At 36.8% G+C, this 17,815-nt stretch overlaps 2 protein-coding genes across 2 annotated transcripts; one reads left to right on the forward strand and one right to left on the reverse strand.

Moving 5' to 3' along the window:
- Nucleotides 1-3,326: 3,326 nt before the first annotated feature.
- LOC139115945 (uncharacterized) lies at nucleotides 3,327-6,278 on the forward strand. The gene is made up of 4 exons (XM_070678404.1): nucleotides 3,327-3,533; nucleotides 3,797-3,984; nucleotides 4,235-4,337; nucleotides 4,804-6,278. Exons 1-4 carry the CDS (start codon nucleotides 3,360-3,362, stop codon nucleotides 5,581-5,583), a joined length of 1,245 nt encoding a protein of 414 aa, XP_070534505.1. The 5' UTR covers nucleotides 3,327-3,359; the 3' UTR covers nucleotides 5,584-6,278.
- Nucleotides 4,361-8,834, reverse strand: LOC139115950 (uncharacterized). The gene is made up of 3 exons (XM_070678416.1): nucleotides 8,559-8,834; nucleotides 8,109-8,315; nucleotides 4,361-7,579 (listed from the first exon to the last, which is right to left on the reverse strand). The coding sequence occupies exons 1-3, from the start codon at nucleotides 8,606-8,608 to the stop codon at nucleotides 7,303-7,305; spliced, it is 534 nt and encodes a 177-aa protein (XP_070534517.1). The 5' UTR covers nucleotides 8,609-8,834; the 3' UTR covers nucleotides 4,361-7,302.
- Nucleotides 8,835-17,815: the final 8,981 nt, after the last annotated feature.

Below are 17,815 nucleotides of genomic sequence, written 5' to 3' on the forward strand. Positions count from 1 at the left end.
TCAGGACCAGTGTGGAAACATTACGTTTAAGAGGCTTGAGTCAGATTGAAGGATCTTTTATTTAAAGGACAACTATTTGAATGAAGCGATCTTATGAAATATATATTGCAAGAAAGGTGTGACAGATACTTAGGTAGAAAGATTACGTAATTGAACAGAACAGGAATGTATCTTGTATGCAATATCTGTATCATATGGAACAAAGAAAAGGGATGATATCCGTCTCTTGAACTCGTATCACAAGTACTAGTTAGCAACACTGCAACATTTGGAGAACTCTGCAATGATTCAGACAATGATTTTTTTCTGAAACCAACAATTAATTTCTTCATATCAGCCTTCAGTTTGTCCATAAATGCATGGTCGACATAGAAAATGTTTAGAATTCAATGCCTACACCACAATGAGGCCATCCATGTACCATAGTAACTGAGAGATATACACGTTGATTTAAAGGGCCTGTGACGTGCCCATACAACCAAACGTAAAATCAGTCTTTGGGTCTTGAAGTTAGCGTACGTCACTGCTTTGTATTATGTATCGCCCCCTTTGTCAAGATAAAAGGCAAGTAAAAGTTACGGGTGGGCGTATACCCCAAGCCCAACTCGTTCGACTTTTTTCGGCTTTTCGAAGTCCAGCCGACAACTTATTTTAATACGGGCAAACAGTCTTTCACACCTTCGCAAATCCCATGTCTGTAAGGGTATGAGACAAGGGCTTCCTTTGCTCAGAACGTACACGCAGCGAGCAGCGCACGAGAGAACATTGCAAGCTTAGTGCCTAAATTTTTTAGTTTGCTATAGTGACATATCTTTTCACGAGATCACCAACGGTCACATGTCGCGTACCGCCAATCGCTACGCCGATTGGGAAAATTAAAATGACTTGTCAGGCTATCTGATAAGGTTTACTATGCTTTCGTGCCAAATATGGGAATTAAACATTCCAAGAAGGATGTCAGTCGATGTCACATCCTCATTCATCGGAAACATTTGTGCGGTAGGACGCTTCCCGTATCTACACTACACAATCCGTCAATCGTGAAGACGGCGATTCAAAATGGCGACCCGACAATGCTGCGACAAGCTTTCTTTGTTTTTCTTCATTCACAACACAATAGTCCTAACACATCGCTTTTTGCAGCCTGGATCTCGTTTGCTCTTAAAATGCACGTGAACATGGGTCGATTGCACCGTTTCTCCCGTGCTTCAAGGCAGTTATAGTTCTGTCAAAGGTCGATGTCCAACCATGGGGATAGAAAAAAAGACTACATCCATGGTCCAACACAGCTATATGCTACACTCAGTATGATGGTTTCCAGACAGGGTAGTGAATTTCGCTCAATGCAGTTTCATAAATGACAAGCGCTACGAAATCTTATTACCATACCTTTTGAAACTTTATTGTGTTTATCCTCAAAGTGTTAACACGACGGAGGTGGTATTTAGGGGTCAAGTTGCCAAATTTTGACCCCATGTTCAGTGCGTAGTTATCGGACTGCTATCGCAGTAATCGGACGTCTGGAATGTGATTACGGGCTAAATGCTGATAATTTGAAACTTCAAAATCCCGATTTTCATTTTTGATGTGCTTAAAAACTAAATGTAAATATTTCGTAATAATTGATTACGTTTAATCCATAGACGAGTCAACCATATGTCGACGTGTTTGGCGCTTACTTACCAAACATAGGGTTGTCTCTGTGTTGCTTTAGGCACCTTTTTCGTACGGTCTGGGTAACTTAACCTAATTTGTAGCCCGAAATAACTTCTACAAAAAAACTATCCAGAACGGGACAGCAGTATTACCTCACTTAATATGAGGTCACACAACTTGTAAAACGCTATCATTACGTTGCGAAATGAGTACGACGAACAGCATGTGATTGAATGTCCGAAAACTGAGGTCGACCGAAAACTTTCACACTGTGTGTACTGTAGTGCAGCTACAACATGCAATGCATTGAGCCGAAACACTCAGGCACGGGATCGCTCCACTTGCTATAAAATAAAATCAACCGTGAAAAGTTTAAACTAAGACTGATACTGTCTTATTTCGTACAAAGAAATGAATCGTAGCCTCATCGTACTTTCCTATCTGTCCCGAGCATTCTATTGCTTTGTCCACTGAGCTCGCGCTTTGTCCTTCAGAGTCAGAATCCGACTCGTCCTGGATGCCTGGGGTTTCTTATGCGCCCGCAAGCTAATTCCCCTCGAAATCACTTTCTGAATTCTGATCAACACTGTCCTCGCTGGAAGCACTTTGTTTGTGGTCTAATTTATGCAAGGACCGCTAAATACACTTTCGTGTCAATAGCGTGGTACAAATGACGTCAATTGTACCTGTTGGTCAATATGCATATGCCGCTGCCTGGCACGGGTGAGAGGCACTGTTGGCAAAATGGCCTCTATATTGTTCACTCAACATGTGACAATTTTTTGCCGCACATACGCTGAATGAGCGTAAAGAGAGCCAAATCAAGCTTCCGCGTAATGTTGAAAACTTCGTCGAATTTCCTAGCCGCACAGCCAGGCGGTGGGTGCAATGTAAATGTTCGCGCTTTGTCCTTCAGAGTCAGAATCCGACTCGTCCTGGATGCCTGGGGGCGCATAAGAAACCCCTTTCATTGCCTGCTGCAATGTTTGAAACTTTATTGTGTTTATCCTCAAAGTGTTAACACGACGGAGGTGGTATTTAGGGGTCAAGTTGCCAAATTTTGACCCCATGTTCAGTGCGTAGTTATCGGACTGCTATCGCAGTAATCGGACGTCTGGAATGTGATTACGGGCTAAATGCTGATAATTTGAAACTTCAAAATCCCGATTTTCATTTTTGATGTGCTTAAAAACTAAATGTAAATATTTCGTAATAATTGATTACGTTTAATCCATAGACGAGTCAACCATATGTCGACGTGTTTGGCGCTTACTTACCAAACATAGGGTTGTCTCTGTGTTGCTTTAGGCACCTTTTTCGTACGGTCTGGGTAACTTAACCTAATTTGTAGCCCGAAATAACTTCTACAAAAAAACTATCCAGAACGGGACAGCAGTATTACCTCACTTAATATGAGGTCACACAACTTGTAAAACGCTATCAAATCAAGCTTCCGCGTAATGTTGAAAACTTCGTCGAATTTCCTAGCCTATTTAGCAACATGTGGGAAAGTGTATGGTGTTATCACGGAGGACTCTGATGTTATTGTTTATGGAGCAGCTGAAGTAAGTATCTCCATGAGCTAAACATTTTTTTATTTTGCTTACCAAAGAAAAACATTTAGAATTATTTTCTCAATACCTGATTTCCAATTATTACTACAGGTTTTCACCAAAACTGATACGAATTTTGGGACCTCACTAATGATTGATGCCAGCCTACTTCAGGAGTGCTTTGAACTTGATCAATGGTCCTTCCTGAAGTTTATTTACATAAGTGTGTTGGCAGGATGTGACTACTTACCATCGATTCCTGGAGTTGGCATTAAGCGATCAGTTGAATTCGTGAAACGAATTAAAGATAAGGATATTTTTCAGGTAAATTTTAAAGTGAATAAAACAATATTTTGTACCTTCATATGAGTGACGCCTTAAGCATGTACATTGTCTGTCTTACCAATGGCACCTGTTAAATATTTATGCATTTAAAAATCAGTTTATTGAATTTGTACAAACTTCTGCAATACTTCATATATGCAAGATTTTATAATTTGCAATTCCTAAATTGGTAGATTGGTTTACAACACAACAATGCACCAGTGTTGTATGCTTACTGCTTATATTGTATGAATTTTTTTCAGGCTATTCCCAGGATGGGCCTTTATTTAAATTTGCAGATTACGATACCTGAGCATTATGTCCACAATTTTCACAAGGCAGTGAACATTTTCAGGCATCACATGGTGTTCGATGTAGACACGCAATGCATAGTCCCCCTAAACACATATGATGAAGGTTCATGTTACACAGACATGCCTTACATTGGACGGTATCCTTGGTTTAATTGTATATCAGTAAATGAGTATTCGTTAAATGCACATAGTACCATTGTATCAAACTTATTCATATGGTTTTGTACAGACTCAAATGTGAAAAATCATTTTGATCAATGCATGCCATGTTTTTATATTGATTCACCTATGCACAGGCTATTTTTATAATCACAAATTATACGTTTTTTTTTAATTTTACAAAACCATGAACTTTGTTGGTTTAATTCTTAACACCACACTCTACAGTATCTTGAGTAAAGAAACAGCTCTTGGCCTTGCTGTAGGAAATGTTTCTGTTAATGATTTGTCAATCATTAACAACTACAGTCCCTCATCTATCTTTACCCAGGTAAGATAAAAGGTCACAATATATGAAAATTAATTGTTTATTTTATTCGGCACTGAAAATGAGGCATTACATTCATCATGTATACACTTTGCATCAATGAATAAAAGTCCACCTCTCTTCCAAACATGTTATTTAACCCTTATGATGTCTCACATCAGCATATACTGCCAATTCTCTGCAACAGTCATTCATAATAATCTTAGGCATTATTTGGTTTCCATTATTAGCATAAATTTGTCATGATGAAATTTAAAGTCCTGACTTGAATGCAGTTTTTGACAATAGCGATGATAATTTTTCACAAATTATTTGTGTGCAAGCTGAATACCGGTCGTTTGGATTTCATTCTATTGAGAGAGTTGAACAGCCAACTGCAGTTGATATACAGACCAAAATAGTGTCAAACTGGCCAAAAGTTAGATAGTTGAGCTCTAATATAGTATGTATTGTGTATACTTTTTTTCAGTCTGTGAATATCGAGATCACAGTTACTGGACTAGAGGAAGCTATTGCTTGGACTTTACCCTGCTGTCCTGTTATAACTCTTAATTTACATGTTTTGAAGATTGTTACACCTCAGTCATCTCAATTTGCAGACATGTCATATGGTGTTATCAAATTGTCAGATGAACGACTAGGTGTTTTTAACATGCAATCACTTATAAAGTGTTCAATGAGTGATTGTTGTATTGTAAATATCAATGATAGACCCTTTCTAATGCTGTGGAAGTGGACAATGATAAATGACACAATTTCTGTTGCTGACTCTCTTGAGTCAATGTCAATTTCAAGTATCAGTAGTGATACTACTAGTATAGCCAGGCTAAACGACATCAATGAAGATGATCCTTGTAATATTGAACATAGTGTCCCATTTAAGGTGCTAGGTGTATGTCACAACATGAACAGACAGGAAGTTCTGGAGGCTGGTTACATTAGACTCTATGACCACAAGCTTCCTGTGAAAGCCTGCTTGAGGCCAGATCCCTCAAACAAATTTGACAAGGATGCAATTGCAGTTGATTTAGATGTGGGCAATGGGTGGCAGCACATTGGATTTATTCCAAGTGAACTAACCAGATATGTTCACAAACCTTTTACAGAGGGCAAACTTTCAGTGGTTGTTGATCACATTAGATTCCGAACAACATGGATGTTGGTGGGGTTCTATGTAAAAATAACTATAACAAAAGTACACAGCATGTGGGAAAACTATGTCGTCATGAAAAGCAAAAAAGTGCGCTAAGTCTTTTTCCACAAACACTTCTCAGGGGTGGGGTGGGTTTCAGTTTTGAAAAAAAAAATACTTTTTCACTTCTCATTTAGTATATGTAAATACCTGTCTGATGGATCAGAAGTGTAGGCATGTACCACTGCACATTTGATCTTGATATTTGTTGTGTAAATAAATGTTGGGCTGTAGATAGTATTTCATTCAAATGAAGTTTACATTGCCAAAAATATGCAAATTAATTAATAAATGTAAAAATGGTTAAAATAAAAAAAACTCAATGATGACAGTTCACATTGCTTTTAAGGGGAAGGTTTTAACATCTGCATGGTATTATTGGGGCAATCATCCTGTTTTGGCTTAAAAAATTTGAAAATTGGTGTGGAAGTTTTAAAGGATAACTTTTGGCAAAATTGTCTAAATTTTAGTGAAATTTGCATAATGGTATTTTTGGGGCAATTCTTAGATGAACTCAATCTGATTTTTGTCAATTTTTGTGTAATTTTGCCAATTTTTGATAACATATGTCAGAATCTCACATGCTGATTTTTCTGGCAGTTCACCATGGGATCCTTGACACAGATAGTTGTAGTTATTTAGAATACAATTCTAATCAAATAGGAGCAACACTGTCTTATTGGAGGTATTTTTTTTCAATTACAGTACTTTATGGCACTAAGTGAATAAACAAAGTAGGCCTGTGAATGGTTGATATTTTTATCAGTGTATTGTATATTTTTCACTGTTGCTTACACCTATGTGGTTTTAGCTGGTACACAGCAAAAACAATTAGCCTTCTATTGCAGTCGTAATGTTTACCTGCAATTGGTTAGCAACCACAATTTTACTGACAGTAGATCACATTCATTTTAGCTAAAATATGTGTGTGCTCATTGCTAGAAAACATTCACTGACACTTCAATAGTTACATAGATAGTTAGCCGTTCTCATTTGTCCACGCCAAAATCATTTAGCCTTCTTTTACACTTGGAATGTTTACCTGCAATTGGTTAGCAACCACAATTTGATTGACAGTAGATCACATTCATTTTAGCAAAAATATGTGTGTGCTCATTGCTAGAAAACTTTCACTTACACTTCAATAGTTACATAGGTAGTTAGCCGTTCTCATTTGTCCACGCCAAAAACATTTAGCCTTCTTTTACACTTGGAATGTTTACCTGCAATTGGTTAGCAACCACAATTTGATTGACAGTAGATCACATTCATCTTAGCTAAAATATGTGTGTGCTCATTGCTAGAGAACTTTCACTGACACTTCAATAGTTACATAGATAGTTAGCCGTTCTCATTTGTCTTGGCATTAGAAAGGGTCTATCAACCATAATATTAGCTAAATTGTTGCAAGATGTGGTTTTAGCTGGCACACTCCAAAAAAACAATTAGCCTTCTTTTACACTTGGAATGTTTACCTGCAATTGGTTAGCAACCACAATTTGATTGACAGTAGATCACATTCATTTTAGCTAAAATATGCGTGTGCTCATTGCTAGAAAACATTCACTGACACTTCAATAGTTACATAGATAGTTAGCCGTTCTCATTTGTCTTGGCATTAGAAAGCCTATCAACCATAATATTAGCTAAATTGTTGCAAGATGTGGTTCCTTTCAGGTTTGTTATGTAAATGAGATTTTCTGATCATGACTCCAACCCGTGGGTATAAATAGCGGGTCATTTTTACATTCATACACTTTATAAGGATGATTGATACTACAAAGTCAATGAAATTGGTGGCAACTGTTCTGGGTTCTGAAAAAATTGTGCGCGCACTGTTAGTGATCCTCTGCGTGGCACTGATGCCCTGTTGGCATGGAAAACAGCAGGATCAGCTCGCCTTCTAATCTGGACACGGTCAAGTCTTTCCACATCTCCTGATGGTTGGTTGAAAGAAGGCAGTGGCCCCATGTTGAACCGTGAATCACTCCCAGTCCAATAGTAATATGGTAAATCTGGGTCGACTCTTTTCGTAAATTCATTACATATTTTTCTGGAAAAAAATGTTGAGCAGAAGGCATTAAAATGACTGTTATATATGTAAAATCTACAGGCAGATGTTAATACATTTCTATACAAATCATATGTAACAAGGTTTGGAATGTTTCAGATTTTTCAATGCTCTCTGAACAGACTTTAATCAGCTGTAATAATACACAACAATCAACAGTTACTTCATATTTGATTGTACCCAGTGCCTTTGGCAGTGATGTTGATAATTTTTGTAATTATTGGCCTTAAAAAGAAAAACTGCCGGTCATGGCACACAATGTTCAATATTAATGTGTGTTTTTATTGTATTTATCATCATTATAGCCAGTAACAATCTGGGTTCATATGGGCATTTTGACTGTGACTGGTTATTATGTACATCACTCATCATGAGAATTATAAGTAAGCAATAACCCGAATTATGAAGTACATAAAAACAAGTCACCAGTAATTAGGGTAATTTCTTGCTTGTAATTTACATGATTAGTGATGCACATAGGAAGTCACAAGTAATTGTGGGAATTGCTTACTTGTAATTATCACGGAAAGTCTTGTGGTCAAACACTGGACCCAACATTGAATGAATGAGAGAGAAAAATCCCTCCACGTCATCAGTTGTACTGGCTCTTGGGTGTTCTGGTGGCCCTTCTTCACAACGTCTCCATTCTGCACTTTCGATGTTGGCAATCAAAGCCACTATGATTTCTCTGGTAAATCCACATATACCCTTTATTGGTCTGTAAGGAATTAGTTATAAAACACAGGTTATTTATGCAAGCAAAAGCACTGTTTCAAAGGCTACTTCATACATACCCTGTGCACATGACTAGTGCCACCAAACTGTAAACATGGTATTAAGCTAACTCAACATGTAGCCAGATGATAAGTTTGGAAAGCAGACACTAAAAAGTGCAGTATATCACATGTGTTAGAGAAGAGAATGTATTTATAGAAATGGTAATAAGAGATTTTTAACATACCTTAGAGGATCAATAGTACTGTAGTCTGGATTGTAATGATGCCAGGGCATCAGTCATCCAAGATGAAGTTTAAACATATCTTTGTTGAACTTGCTCCTTTCGTCTTCACTAATCCCTCTGCCATCTGCTGCTTTGTGCCAGTTGCTGACAAGTCTGACAAATCTACCTTCCTCTTCATACCCAAGAGAAAAAAACAGTCTTGATACAGCTGGGGAAAGTAACCTCTCTGCATCTGCAACACTGTGCTTATTTTTCCCAGTTAAGGCTGTGTATGTAAGTCCTATCAGAAAATGAATACACAGTTCAATTCTGGGCAAATGGTAATTGGACAAAAATATTACATACAGCAAATACATGTACTCTCTTAACCAAAATTTCCCAGCCCTTTCAGTTTATAGTCATTGTCACCACTCATCACTGAGATGTAAGTGTGACGGGGCAATGAACTCTGGCTGTGTGATAGCAGTATACTGTAATTTTGTTGTTGTTGATGATTCTATAATAAGTTTGTATGATTGGATTTATCATAAAACAAGTCACAGATGACAGAGTCCCTGTTTGTCCATTTTGTTGTGATCTTTGGTGTCCATGTTGATGTGGAATGACATTGATGCGACTTGCACTGGGTCTGGGATTTAGAGAAGTATGTACTCTATCAGATAAGCTCCGCGTCTCGGACAGGGGAGCTAACAAAATCACTTCAGGAAAACATTTGAGAACTTTAGCTGTGTGCACTTTAATAGACATTTGCGCATGAAGAAAAGTGTACCAGCATATTCAATAATAAATTTGAGGTTAGGTTTACCATGGTTCCCGAAAAGTTCACCCTGCTTTCTGCGAGTTATTCAAACTTTGTTCAATATCAGTGAGATTTATAGCATAGGCAGCTGGTCATCGACATGAATAATGTATTTTGGCAGCATAGATCGACTCGATTTTTACTAATACGTTAAATTCATCAAGAAAAGTTAAAATATTAAACTTTCGACGCCAAACACACTACAGGGCGATCAGGAGATTTTATCAAAAAAAAAGAAACTCATGTCAGCAAAAACACCTGTTCAAAAACTCCCAATTGGGAGGAATTCTCATTCTCTTGTGCAGTGACAGTGTGCCCCGCTGTCAGTACGGGTGACGCCATCTTTAATTTGCCGCCAATTCACACGGTATACCAATAGTCGAAACATGTAAATAATTGCGATGGTTCAGTTGGTTTAGTTTATAAATTAGGTAAATTAAACCTTTCTGAATTCAATTAATACAATTTCAACAACTAAACCTTTTTTTAAATTATACAAAACTGTATTCAATTGAAGAAAAACGATACCGGAAGTACATGTCCCTCAAATTTTGGGCGATCGACGATAAATGATAATTTTTATACCACGACCAAAACTCGTTGACATTCTTGTACAAAACCAAATAAAGCAATTGTTATTGTGAGTTATTATACCAAAAATATAGCAAATTAATGACATTTCGCAAAATAAACTCACCTTTCTCAATTGTGGCTGCTGCGGTTGATATAGACACTTCAGGCTGGCGAGCTATAAATACTTTCTTTTGATTGGTTAAAACCGGTTGTCGCTAGAGGGCATTTTCATTGCACCCACCGCCTAGCCGCACAGCTAAATATTCAGGAAAGAGATGCAGATTTCATTTCCTCATATGTTCCTCTGACGGCGTTTACATGAGCAGAACAAGGGTCTGAAATTGACACAAATTAATCAGCAAGTGTCTCCTAAATTGTACAGATCAAGTACCTGTCAGGTTGTTGTCTTTTATACAAAATTTGAGTGAATATGAACCATGAACATCGCAGTAAATTGGTAAAAATAACACGAAACGGAAGCGAACTGGTGTAGAGTCTCCACTGTGAACGTGTAGTGAACGTTATCGATCGATATTCTTTTGTTGCGAATTGATACAATGTTGTGTTGCATACCCGCGGATCGCATGGCGCCAAACTTGTCCAAAGAGCGCCAAAATATGCTGAAACATAAAAGTATCACCGAGACTAAACAAATTGTCTTCGATTCAATTTGAGTGGAAGAAAACAACCGATACGTTGATTTTATGGTACATAAGTTAATATATACGGGCTGTCATGGAGAAATTCATGGCGTAACCTGAAAATACGAGCGACAGGCGAGCAGATTTCGATCGATATTTTATTGAAATGAAATTGATACAATGTTCGCTGTCGTCACTAGCAACCAGTCCAAAGCGTTGTCCGACGGGAGCGCTGTACTGAACAATTTAGGGCCCTTTTTGCTTATAGTAGTGAGAGGCCCCCTGATCACCTTGCATGAAAAAGGAGTCAAATTTCGCCATTCGCGCACATCTTTCCGAACTGACACAATATGCCATCCATAGACAGGTCCCCTAGCTGAGTTTTTGAAGGGAAAAATATAACGTTTGGGAATGTCGTCTAAAATAAGCGAAAATAAAAGGACCAAACTAGTACTTGTTCTGTGAATGATACGTTGTACTGACAAGAGATCTGCGGTACTGTACAAACCTAGTACCTTTCAACATGTCTATTCACTCTCTGGATTCAATTCCAAAGATATCCCTTCCTTGAAGTATCACTTTTTCATCCCATTGAAAAAATCTTTCTCAGGCCAACAAACTCACAGTCAACGTTTACAAAACCAATTATACGATCATAAAGACAGCTCAGCGAAACACCACATTTGAAGGAAATCTTTCGATTGGGAATGATACCACAGAGCAAGTTTGTTGTGCCTGCTGTTTAGGGGTTATGATAGATTCATATCATATACGAAAAGTTAGTGTAGTAATTACACCAAAGATTGGTGTTATTACATGACTAAGACACTACATACACACATAGTATGTTCCAAAATCCATTCTCATTCAACTATATAATGCGTTCACTTTACCTCATACAATGTACTGTTTGCAAATCAGGGGACACACTTTTTCCAGCTATTTAAAGCCAATTTTTCGCCTTCAGAAACGCATTGTTCGCTCAATTACCTTTTCTCATTTGATTGCTCATTCTGAATGTCTGTTTCACAAACTGAATATTTTAGATATTTACAAACTGAGTAAATATTGGACTCGTATGTTCGTTTGTGATTTGAAAAATAACGATCTTCCTCGTGCAGTTGAACACTATTTTGATATTCCAAAGCACTCGTATCCAACACGTTTAACACGGGTTGAACATTTTCGTATCCCAGGCTCAAATTTGACAATTTGACAACATACAATTAGGCATGCAACTGTGAAACACTGAATTCCTACCTGGCTATCTCAAACAACTGTCAAGTAGACAAGTTTTCAAGTCTACTTGAAACATCACTTACTGAATTTACATTAAAACTGTGTTTGTTTCTATCCTCCGTCACACTTAAGCTTGTACTGAATAATTATTAGTATATTTAGGCGCCATAAACTCGACTAGTCGTATTGGACTATTTTCATGGTCCACACCAGATTATACAATTCTGCAATGTTCGTTCTTTTTTTACTTTGTACAACTTCAGTAAGACACCGTTTCTTTCCGTTTCGTTATTGTACATACTGTGAAGCATCTGTTGAAATAAAGCATTCATTCAATTTAAAACAAAAACATAAACTTTTTTCAATGTGAAAAGTTGAAAATGCAAATAGACAAGCAAATTTATTTATTTTACAACAGTATCAAAACATCAACATTAATTTTGACAGATTTTTTCTTTGCACTTGATATTTTATCTCTTTACTGCCTACCATATTGCGAATGCTTTCATGCCTTCCAAACGTATGTGGGCAGTCATTCAGGCCCGTGTCTATCTACACATTTGTCTGATATCAATTTCCACTATGAGTCAGAGGTACTAACAATCGACAGCGTAAGTAATTATTTACACTGGAGTTAACTTTACCAATGTCTATTGAGACATTTTAATATACTTTTGCTGGAAAATAAAATTAGAACTAAATTTATGTACTACTGGATCATGCATGGTACTGAGTTCACGCGCAAACTTCATGACAGACATGTCCACGTTATTGCTTGAGACATGTAAAAAACTGGGAAAAGCGGCCACCTACCGGCCATATTGGATCTTACCATGATATAATTCTATGTGCACACGTAACGATGCGACTCAGGTTCAAAGGTCAATTTTCGCAATATTTTTATTGCAAATTTCGAACCCCTGACACGTGGCCTTTCTTTTGGCGAAAAGTGTTGGGTCACATCGTACCGGGAAATTCCTGAAATATTACTAAAATGGCAAAGTATCAGCTACACCGCGTGCCATAATTTCCCTTTTGCCTTTAAGGGAAATTATTGCTATCTATCGATATTTTTTCATTTTTTTCGATTGCTGAAATCCCTGGTCAAATCAATAGGAGACCTAAATTGTGACTATGGACGGCTTCAAGGGTATGTAAAACCACCTTGCTCTTTACGGCAAGGTTCATTGTTGGTAAGAGCGTCCACGCAAATTGAACCAACCGCCTTGATTGAACCCCAGCACATGACCAATATTACTTCGCATACGTCAACCATCAAAGTACAGCTGGAACGTGAACGGCCTGTGACCTCCACACACTAACTTCAGCACAATAGATATCGAGGAGCACACGGCGCATAAACAAATGCACGTCTCACAAACTACTGTCAAATAGTAAAACTAAGCAGGGCATTTGCTTGTAAGTTTCACTTTAGTATCGATGACACGGACTGTGAAACAGAAATAAAACAGAGATTCGGTCAATGGTAAACCTAAAACCACAGTCCCTCTTAGAGGGACTGTGCTAAAACGATGTCAGATTGCTGTGGTGATAGTGAAACAGGTACAGAGTAATGCATTTTCTGTGCATTTGATCGTTAGCAAATCTTCGTTAACTTTTAAGATTTTAGGGCATTTTCTTGTTAGTTTTACAAACACGACATGATCACTTGTTGAACTTGGAAACATCGCACTGATCAGTGCACGGTGTAGCATCTGTGACATTGTGACACTGCGCCGAGCGGGTACTGTCGATCTATATTGCTCGCGGTTGGAGTCACCTCTCGACACACAAGATCTGTTCGAATGTTGTTATTCTCTGTGCATCGTGTAATTATTTGTATCAGTTGAATCGCATTTCGAACCAAAAGTGGGTAAATTGCAGCGACAGTTGCCGAGACCCTATATGTTGCTTACGGCCTCTTACCCACTCCCAAAAGTGGGCTTTGCGTAAGTTTAGAATAGTCCAGTCAAAATAGGGTTGGACCCACCACAAATTGCAACAGAATTTTTTTCTTCAGAATGCATTTCAGAGAGGTACCCAGAACAACATATTAAAAGTTTAATCGAATCCACCTTGGGGAAATATGACTAATTTGCATAAATGAAATATGGCGGCCAACCATCCGACAAAATAACATAATTGGCTATATATCACATGTTAAACAAGCTATGTCAGTGATTTCAAAGTCTGACACAGGGAATTGGGCTCAGAGAATCATTTTTGAGGTATAATGTTTCATATGGGCACTTCAGTAATTTGCATAATTCCAATATGGCGGCCAACATTCCTACAAAAGACATTTTTGGTCACATACCACGTATTAAACAAGTTATTTCAGTGATTTTAAAGTTAAAAGTGTATTTCTTAGGCATAGACCACGATTTTCGAGATGTATTGATTTGCATAGGTAATTTGTTAATTTGCATAAATCCAATATATTGGCCAACATTCATACCAAGGACATTGTTGGTCATATACCATGTATTAAACAAGCTATATCAGTGATTTTAAAGTTGTAATATTTTTCTTAGGTGCGAAGAAACACTTTTAGTGACTCAATTTTTACAGAGACCCTTTGATAATTCGCATAAATTAAATATGGCTGCCATATTAATGCCCCATGGCCTAATAGCTTCTAATAGAGATAAGGGTTTGGTATAGTTTTTAGCACTTAGTCTAGGAACCTATCAAGAAGAAACTGTTAAGTCCTTGGATGACGTCTGCTTATGATTGTTAGTTTTCTTAATAATATATTCTCTTTCTGAATATAACATTGGATTCATCTGTGTACGGCATTTTCATAATTTGTAAGGGTGTTTAACACTGTACAGTGTCAAAACATGTAATCTTTAATGTCTACTGTTAAAAAAAGACGTGTTCAAAATCTTTAGTCTTTAATTTAGACTGACCCACCTTCTTATGCATGAGTGCATCTCTATAAGATCCCCTAGATGATAGGCAAGAAGTCATCACACATAACAGCAAAAATACAATAAACACAACAAATCTAAAAATCAGTAGAAATGATATGACCAAAATAAAAAATGCCATAATACACACAAATTGAAACTTAGCACTATTGCAAACAATGTCAGATTCATAAAAACTTAATGGACATACAAACTCAAAAAATCTGAAAAATGCATGCTTTAGCAAAGGCTTACAAGTAATCCAAACACAGAATCCTACTACTACACAATACAAACAAGTACATCTAAGACATTTTTCCAAGTGTCGTTTTCCAGATTTACATGATTGTATCGTGTAACAGTTGGATTCTGCTGGGCTAATGAGTTGCTTGAATTAATGTCAAGCCTTTGCTAAGCATGCAATTTTCAATTTTTGTGAGTTTGTGTGTTGCTCAAGTTTTTAAGAGTCTGACATTGATTGCATCAGCGCTAAGTTTTAATTTGTCTGTATTGTGGTATGTGTTATTTTGGTCACATTATTTTATTTTCCTGCGTTTTCATTATCTTTGTTGTGTTTATTGTATTTTTGCTGTTTTAAGTGATGACTTCTTGCCTATGGTCTGGGGGATGTACTAAAGTCGCGCTCGTCCATAAGGAGGGGGTTCACTCTAAATTATAAACTAAAGATTTTGTACACGACTTTTTTTAAAACAGTAAACATTACAGATAAAATGTTTTAACACTGTAGAGTATAAAAAACCTATGAATATCACAAATAATGCTATATTCAGAAAGAGATTATTATTAGATGACTAAAAATTATTAACGGTTGTCATATTTAGAAAAATCACAAAATAATTAAAATTGCATGACTATCTTACATCTCAATAGTAAACGCATATCAACATATACGTATTTTAATCCGTTCGGAAGTCATATATGTAAGTCTACCAAATTTGCTTTAACATTCTTTTAAAAATACAATATATTTATGGAGTATTTTAACGAATTCAGGTATTAAAATAATCTTTTATTCGTAAATGGATCATTATTGTAAGTAAATTTACGGTTTATATTCCACATTTTTAAGAATAAATGTTCCAGAACTTAAGGTGGAGGTGCACGTTGCCAACACAGTTTTTTCGAAGGAATATTTCTCATCTAAGATGACAAGGAAAACCGTAGAAACTATTTAGTGAAATGTAATATTTCACTTGAAACAAGAGTACATCCTTATTCTAAAATTGCTTCTTCTGAACGACTGACACTCAAAAAGTGCTTAAAATCATGGTTAAAATAAAAATGCCTCTAATATAAAATGTGAGAATTCTAGTGAAAAACAAAATAGTTGTTTTGTTATATAGCATTTAAAAAACACAACGTGAAAATTTCAGAAAATATGACCCAGCCAGACTAGAGTTATATTCTTTGGAAATCTTGAAATTCGGATAAAAGGGAAGCAGGAAATCGGTTGATTTGCATACATTTGCATACATTAACCCTTCTATATCATGCAACTTACGACTGCTTGCCAAGCTGAAAGGTGAACCTAACCCATTTTTAATCTTTGGTTAACAAATTAATCAAAATTGGACGAATGTTTGCAAAAAAATATTTCGAGCAAAATATGCTGTATTGGGTGCAGTGCCCTCTAAACAATTTTTTTTCTTGATATTCCTATTGCTAAACACCCTACAAGCTATTTGGGCGTTAATTTGGCAGCCATATTTCATTTTGAACATTATCTAAGTGTGTTTTAAAAACATTGAACCGCAAAAGGTGTTGCTTCATGCTCAAGAAATATATGGCTGAAATAGATTGTTCAATATATGATATATGACAGAAAATGTCTTAAGTAGGTATATTGGCCGGCCTATTGGATTTATGCAAATTAACGAAGAACCTATCATTGCACCTCAAAATCATTTGTCCATGCCAAAGAAATATACTTTTAACTTCGAAATCACAGAAATAGCTTGTTTAACCCTTTGACTGCTGTACTTTTTTACACTAAAATTCTAATGCAATATTTTACCAATTTCAGTGATTTTTTTCTGGACATTTTGTCATTATTTTGGACCAAATGGATATCATTTTTCATCAGCTACATTTTTAATGAAAATTTTGGCAAAAAGAAGAAACATTGACTGTGGTACATTTTATAAAGTTGATAAAAATAGATTTTAGCTCCCAAAGGGTTAATATGTGGTATATGACAGAAATGTCTTCTGTAGGTATGTTTGCCACCATATTGGATTTATGCAAATTAACAAATTACCTATTGAAATCATTGCACCTCGAAAATTGTGGTTCATGCCTAAGAAATATACTTTTAACTTCAAAGTCACTGAAATAGCTTGTTTAATACATGGTGTATGACAAAAAATGTCTTTTGTAGGAATGTTGGCCGCCATATTGGAATTATGCAAATTACTGAAGTGACTATAAGAAACATTAAACCTAAAATATGATTCTCTGAGCCAAATAACTAGTGTCACACTTTGAAAATCACTGAAATAGCTTTTTAAATATGTGATATATGGCCTATTATGTTATTTTGTACGATGGCGGGCGGCCATATTTGATTTATGCAAATTAGACATAATTTCCAAAGGTTGATTCGATTAAACTTTTAATATGTTGTTCTGGGTACTAATTAAAATGCATTCTGAAGAAAAAAATTCTGTTGCAATTTGTGGTTGGTTAGGTGCCGAAATCTCGTATATTGACTTGACTAGAAGCGCAGCAGAGCACATTGTGTACCTAGCCTTGCGTACAGGTCAGTGCGGTTCCCGGCATTATACGGCCCCAACGCCGTATAACGCCGGGAACACACAGACCTGTATGCAGGCCTAATCTGTACCCAGGCGAGGTGGGTGTGCTCGAAAGCGAAACTCAATGCAAGTTTGGGATTGGTTGTTTTTGGTGGAGAAACTGCACGCTGCAACCGAGGTGCTGCCAGCGATTTGGCCTGCCACGCAGAGCTAGCTTTCACCCGACAATGTACATGATGTACGTGTCAGTCGCCAAAGTATATTGCTTCAATTCGCTATCACCTCGACAATAACATGACTGTCTACTGAAGTTTATCCC

This window comes from Ptychodera flava, chromosome 2 (assembly GCF_041260155.1).
Source record: "Ptychodera flava strain L36383 chromosome 2, AS_Pfla_20210202, whole genome shotgun sequence".
Classification (NCBI taxonomy): domain Eukaryota; kingdom Metazoa; phylum Hemichordata; class Enteropneusta; family Ptychoderidae; genus Ptychodera; species Ptychodera flava.

What these genes read in the sequence shown, in the direction of transcription:
- LOC139115945 (XM_070678404.1), top strand. Translation starts at nt 3,360, where the DNA reads ATGATTGATGCCAGCCTACTTCAGGAGTGCTTTGAACTTGATCAATGG. An exon ending in GACATGCCTTACATTGGACG is followed by an intron (nt 3,985 to 4,234) that starts GTATCCTTGGTT and finishes CACACTCTACAG; the next exon opens with TATCTTGAGTAAAGAAACAG. An exon ending in CCTCATCTATCTTTACCCAG is followed by an intron (nt 4,338 to 4,803) that starts GTAAGATAAAAG and finishes ACTTTTTTTCAG; the next exon opens with TCTGTGAATATCGAGATCAC.
- LOC139115950 (XM_070678416.1), bottom strand. Translation starts at nt 8,608, where the DNA reads ATGCCCTGGCATCATTACAATCCAGACTACAGTACTATTGATCCTCTA. An exon ending in AGTACTATTGATCCTCTAAG is followed by an intron (nt 8,316 to 8,558) that starts GTATGTTAAAAA and finishes AATTCCTTACAG; the next exon opens with ACCAATAAAGGGTATATGTG. An exon ending in ACTTTCCGTGATAATTACAA is followed by an intron (nt 7,580 to 8,108) that starts GTAAGCAATTCC and finishes ATTTTTTTCCAG; the next exon opens with AAAAATATGTAATGAATTTA.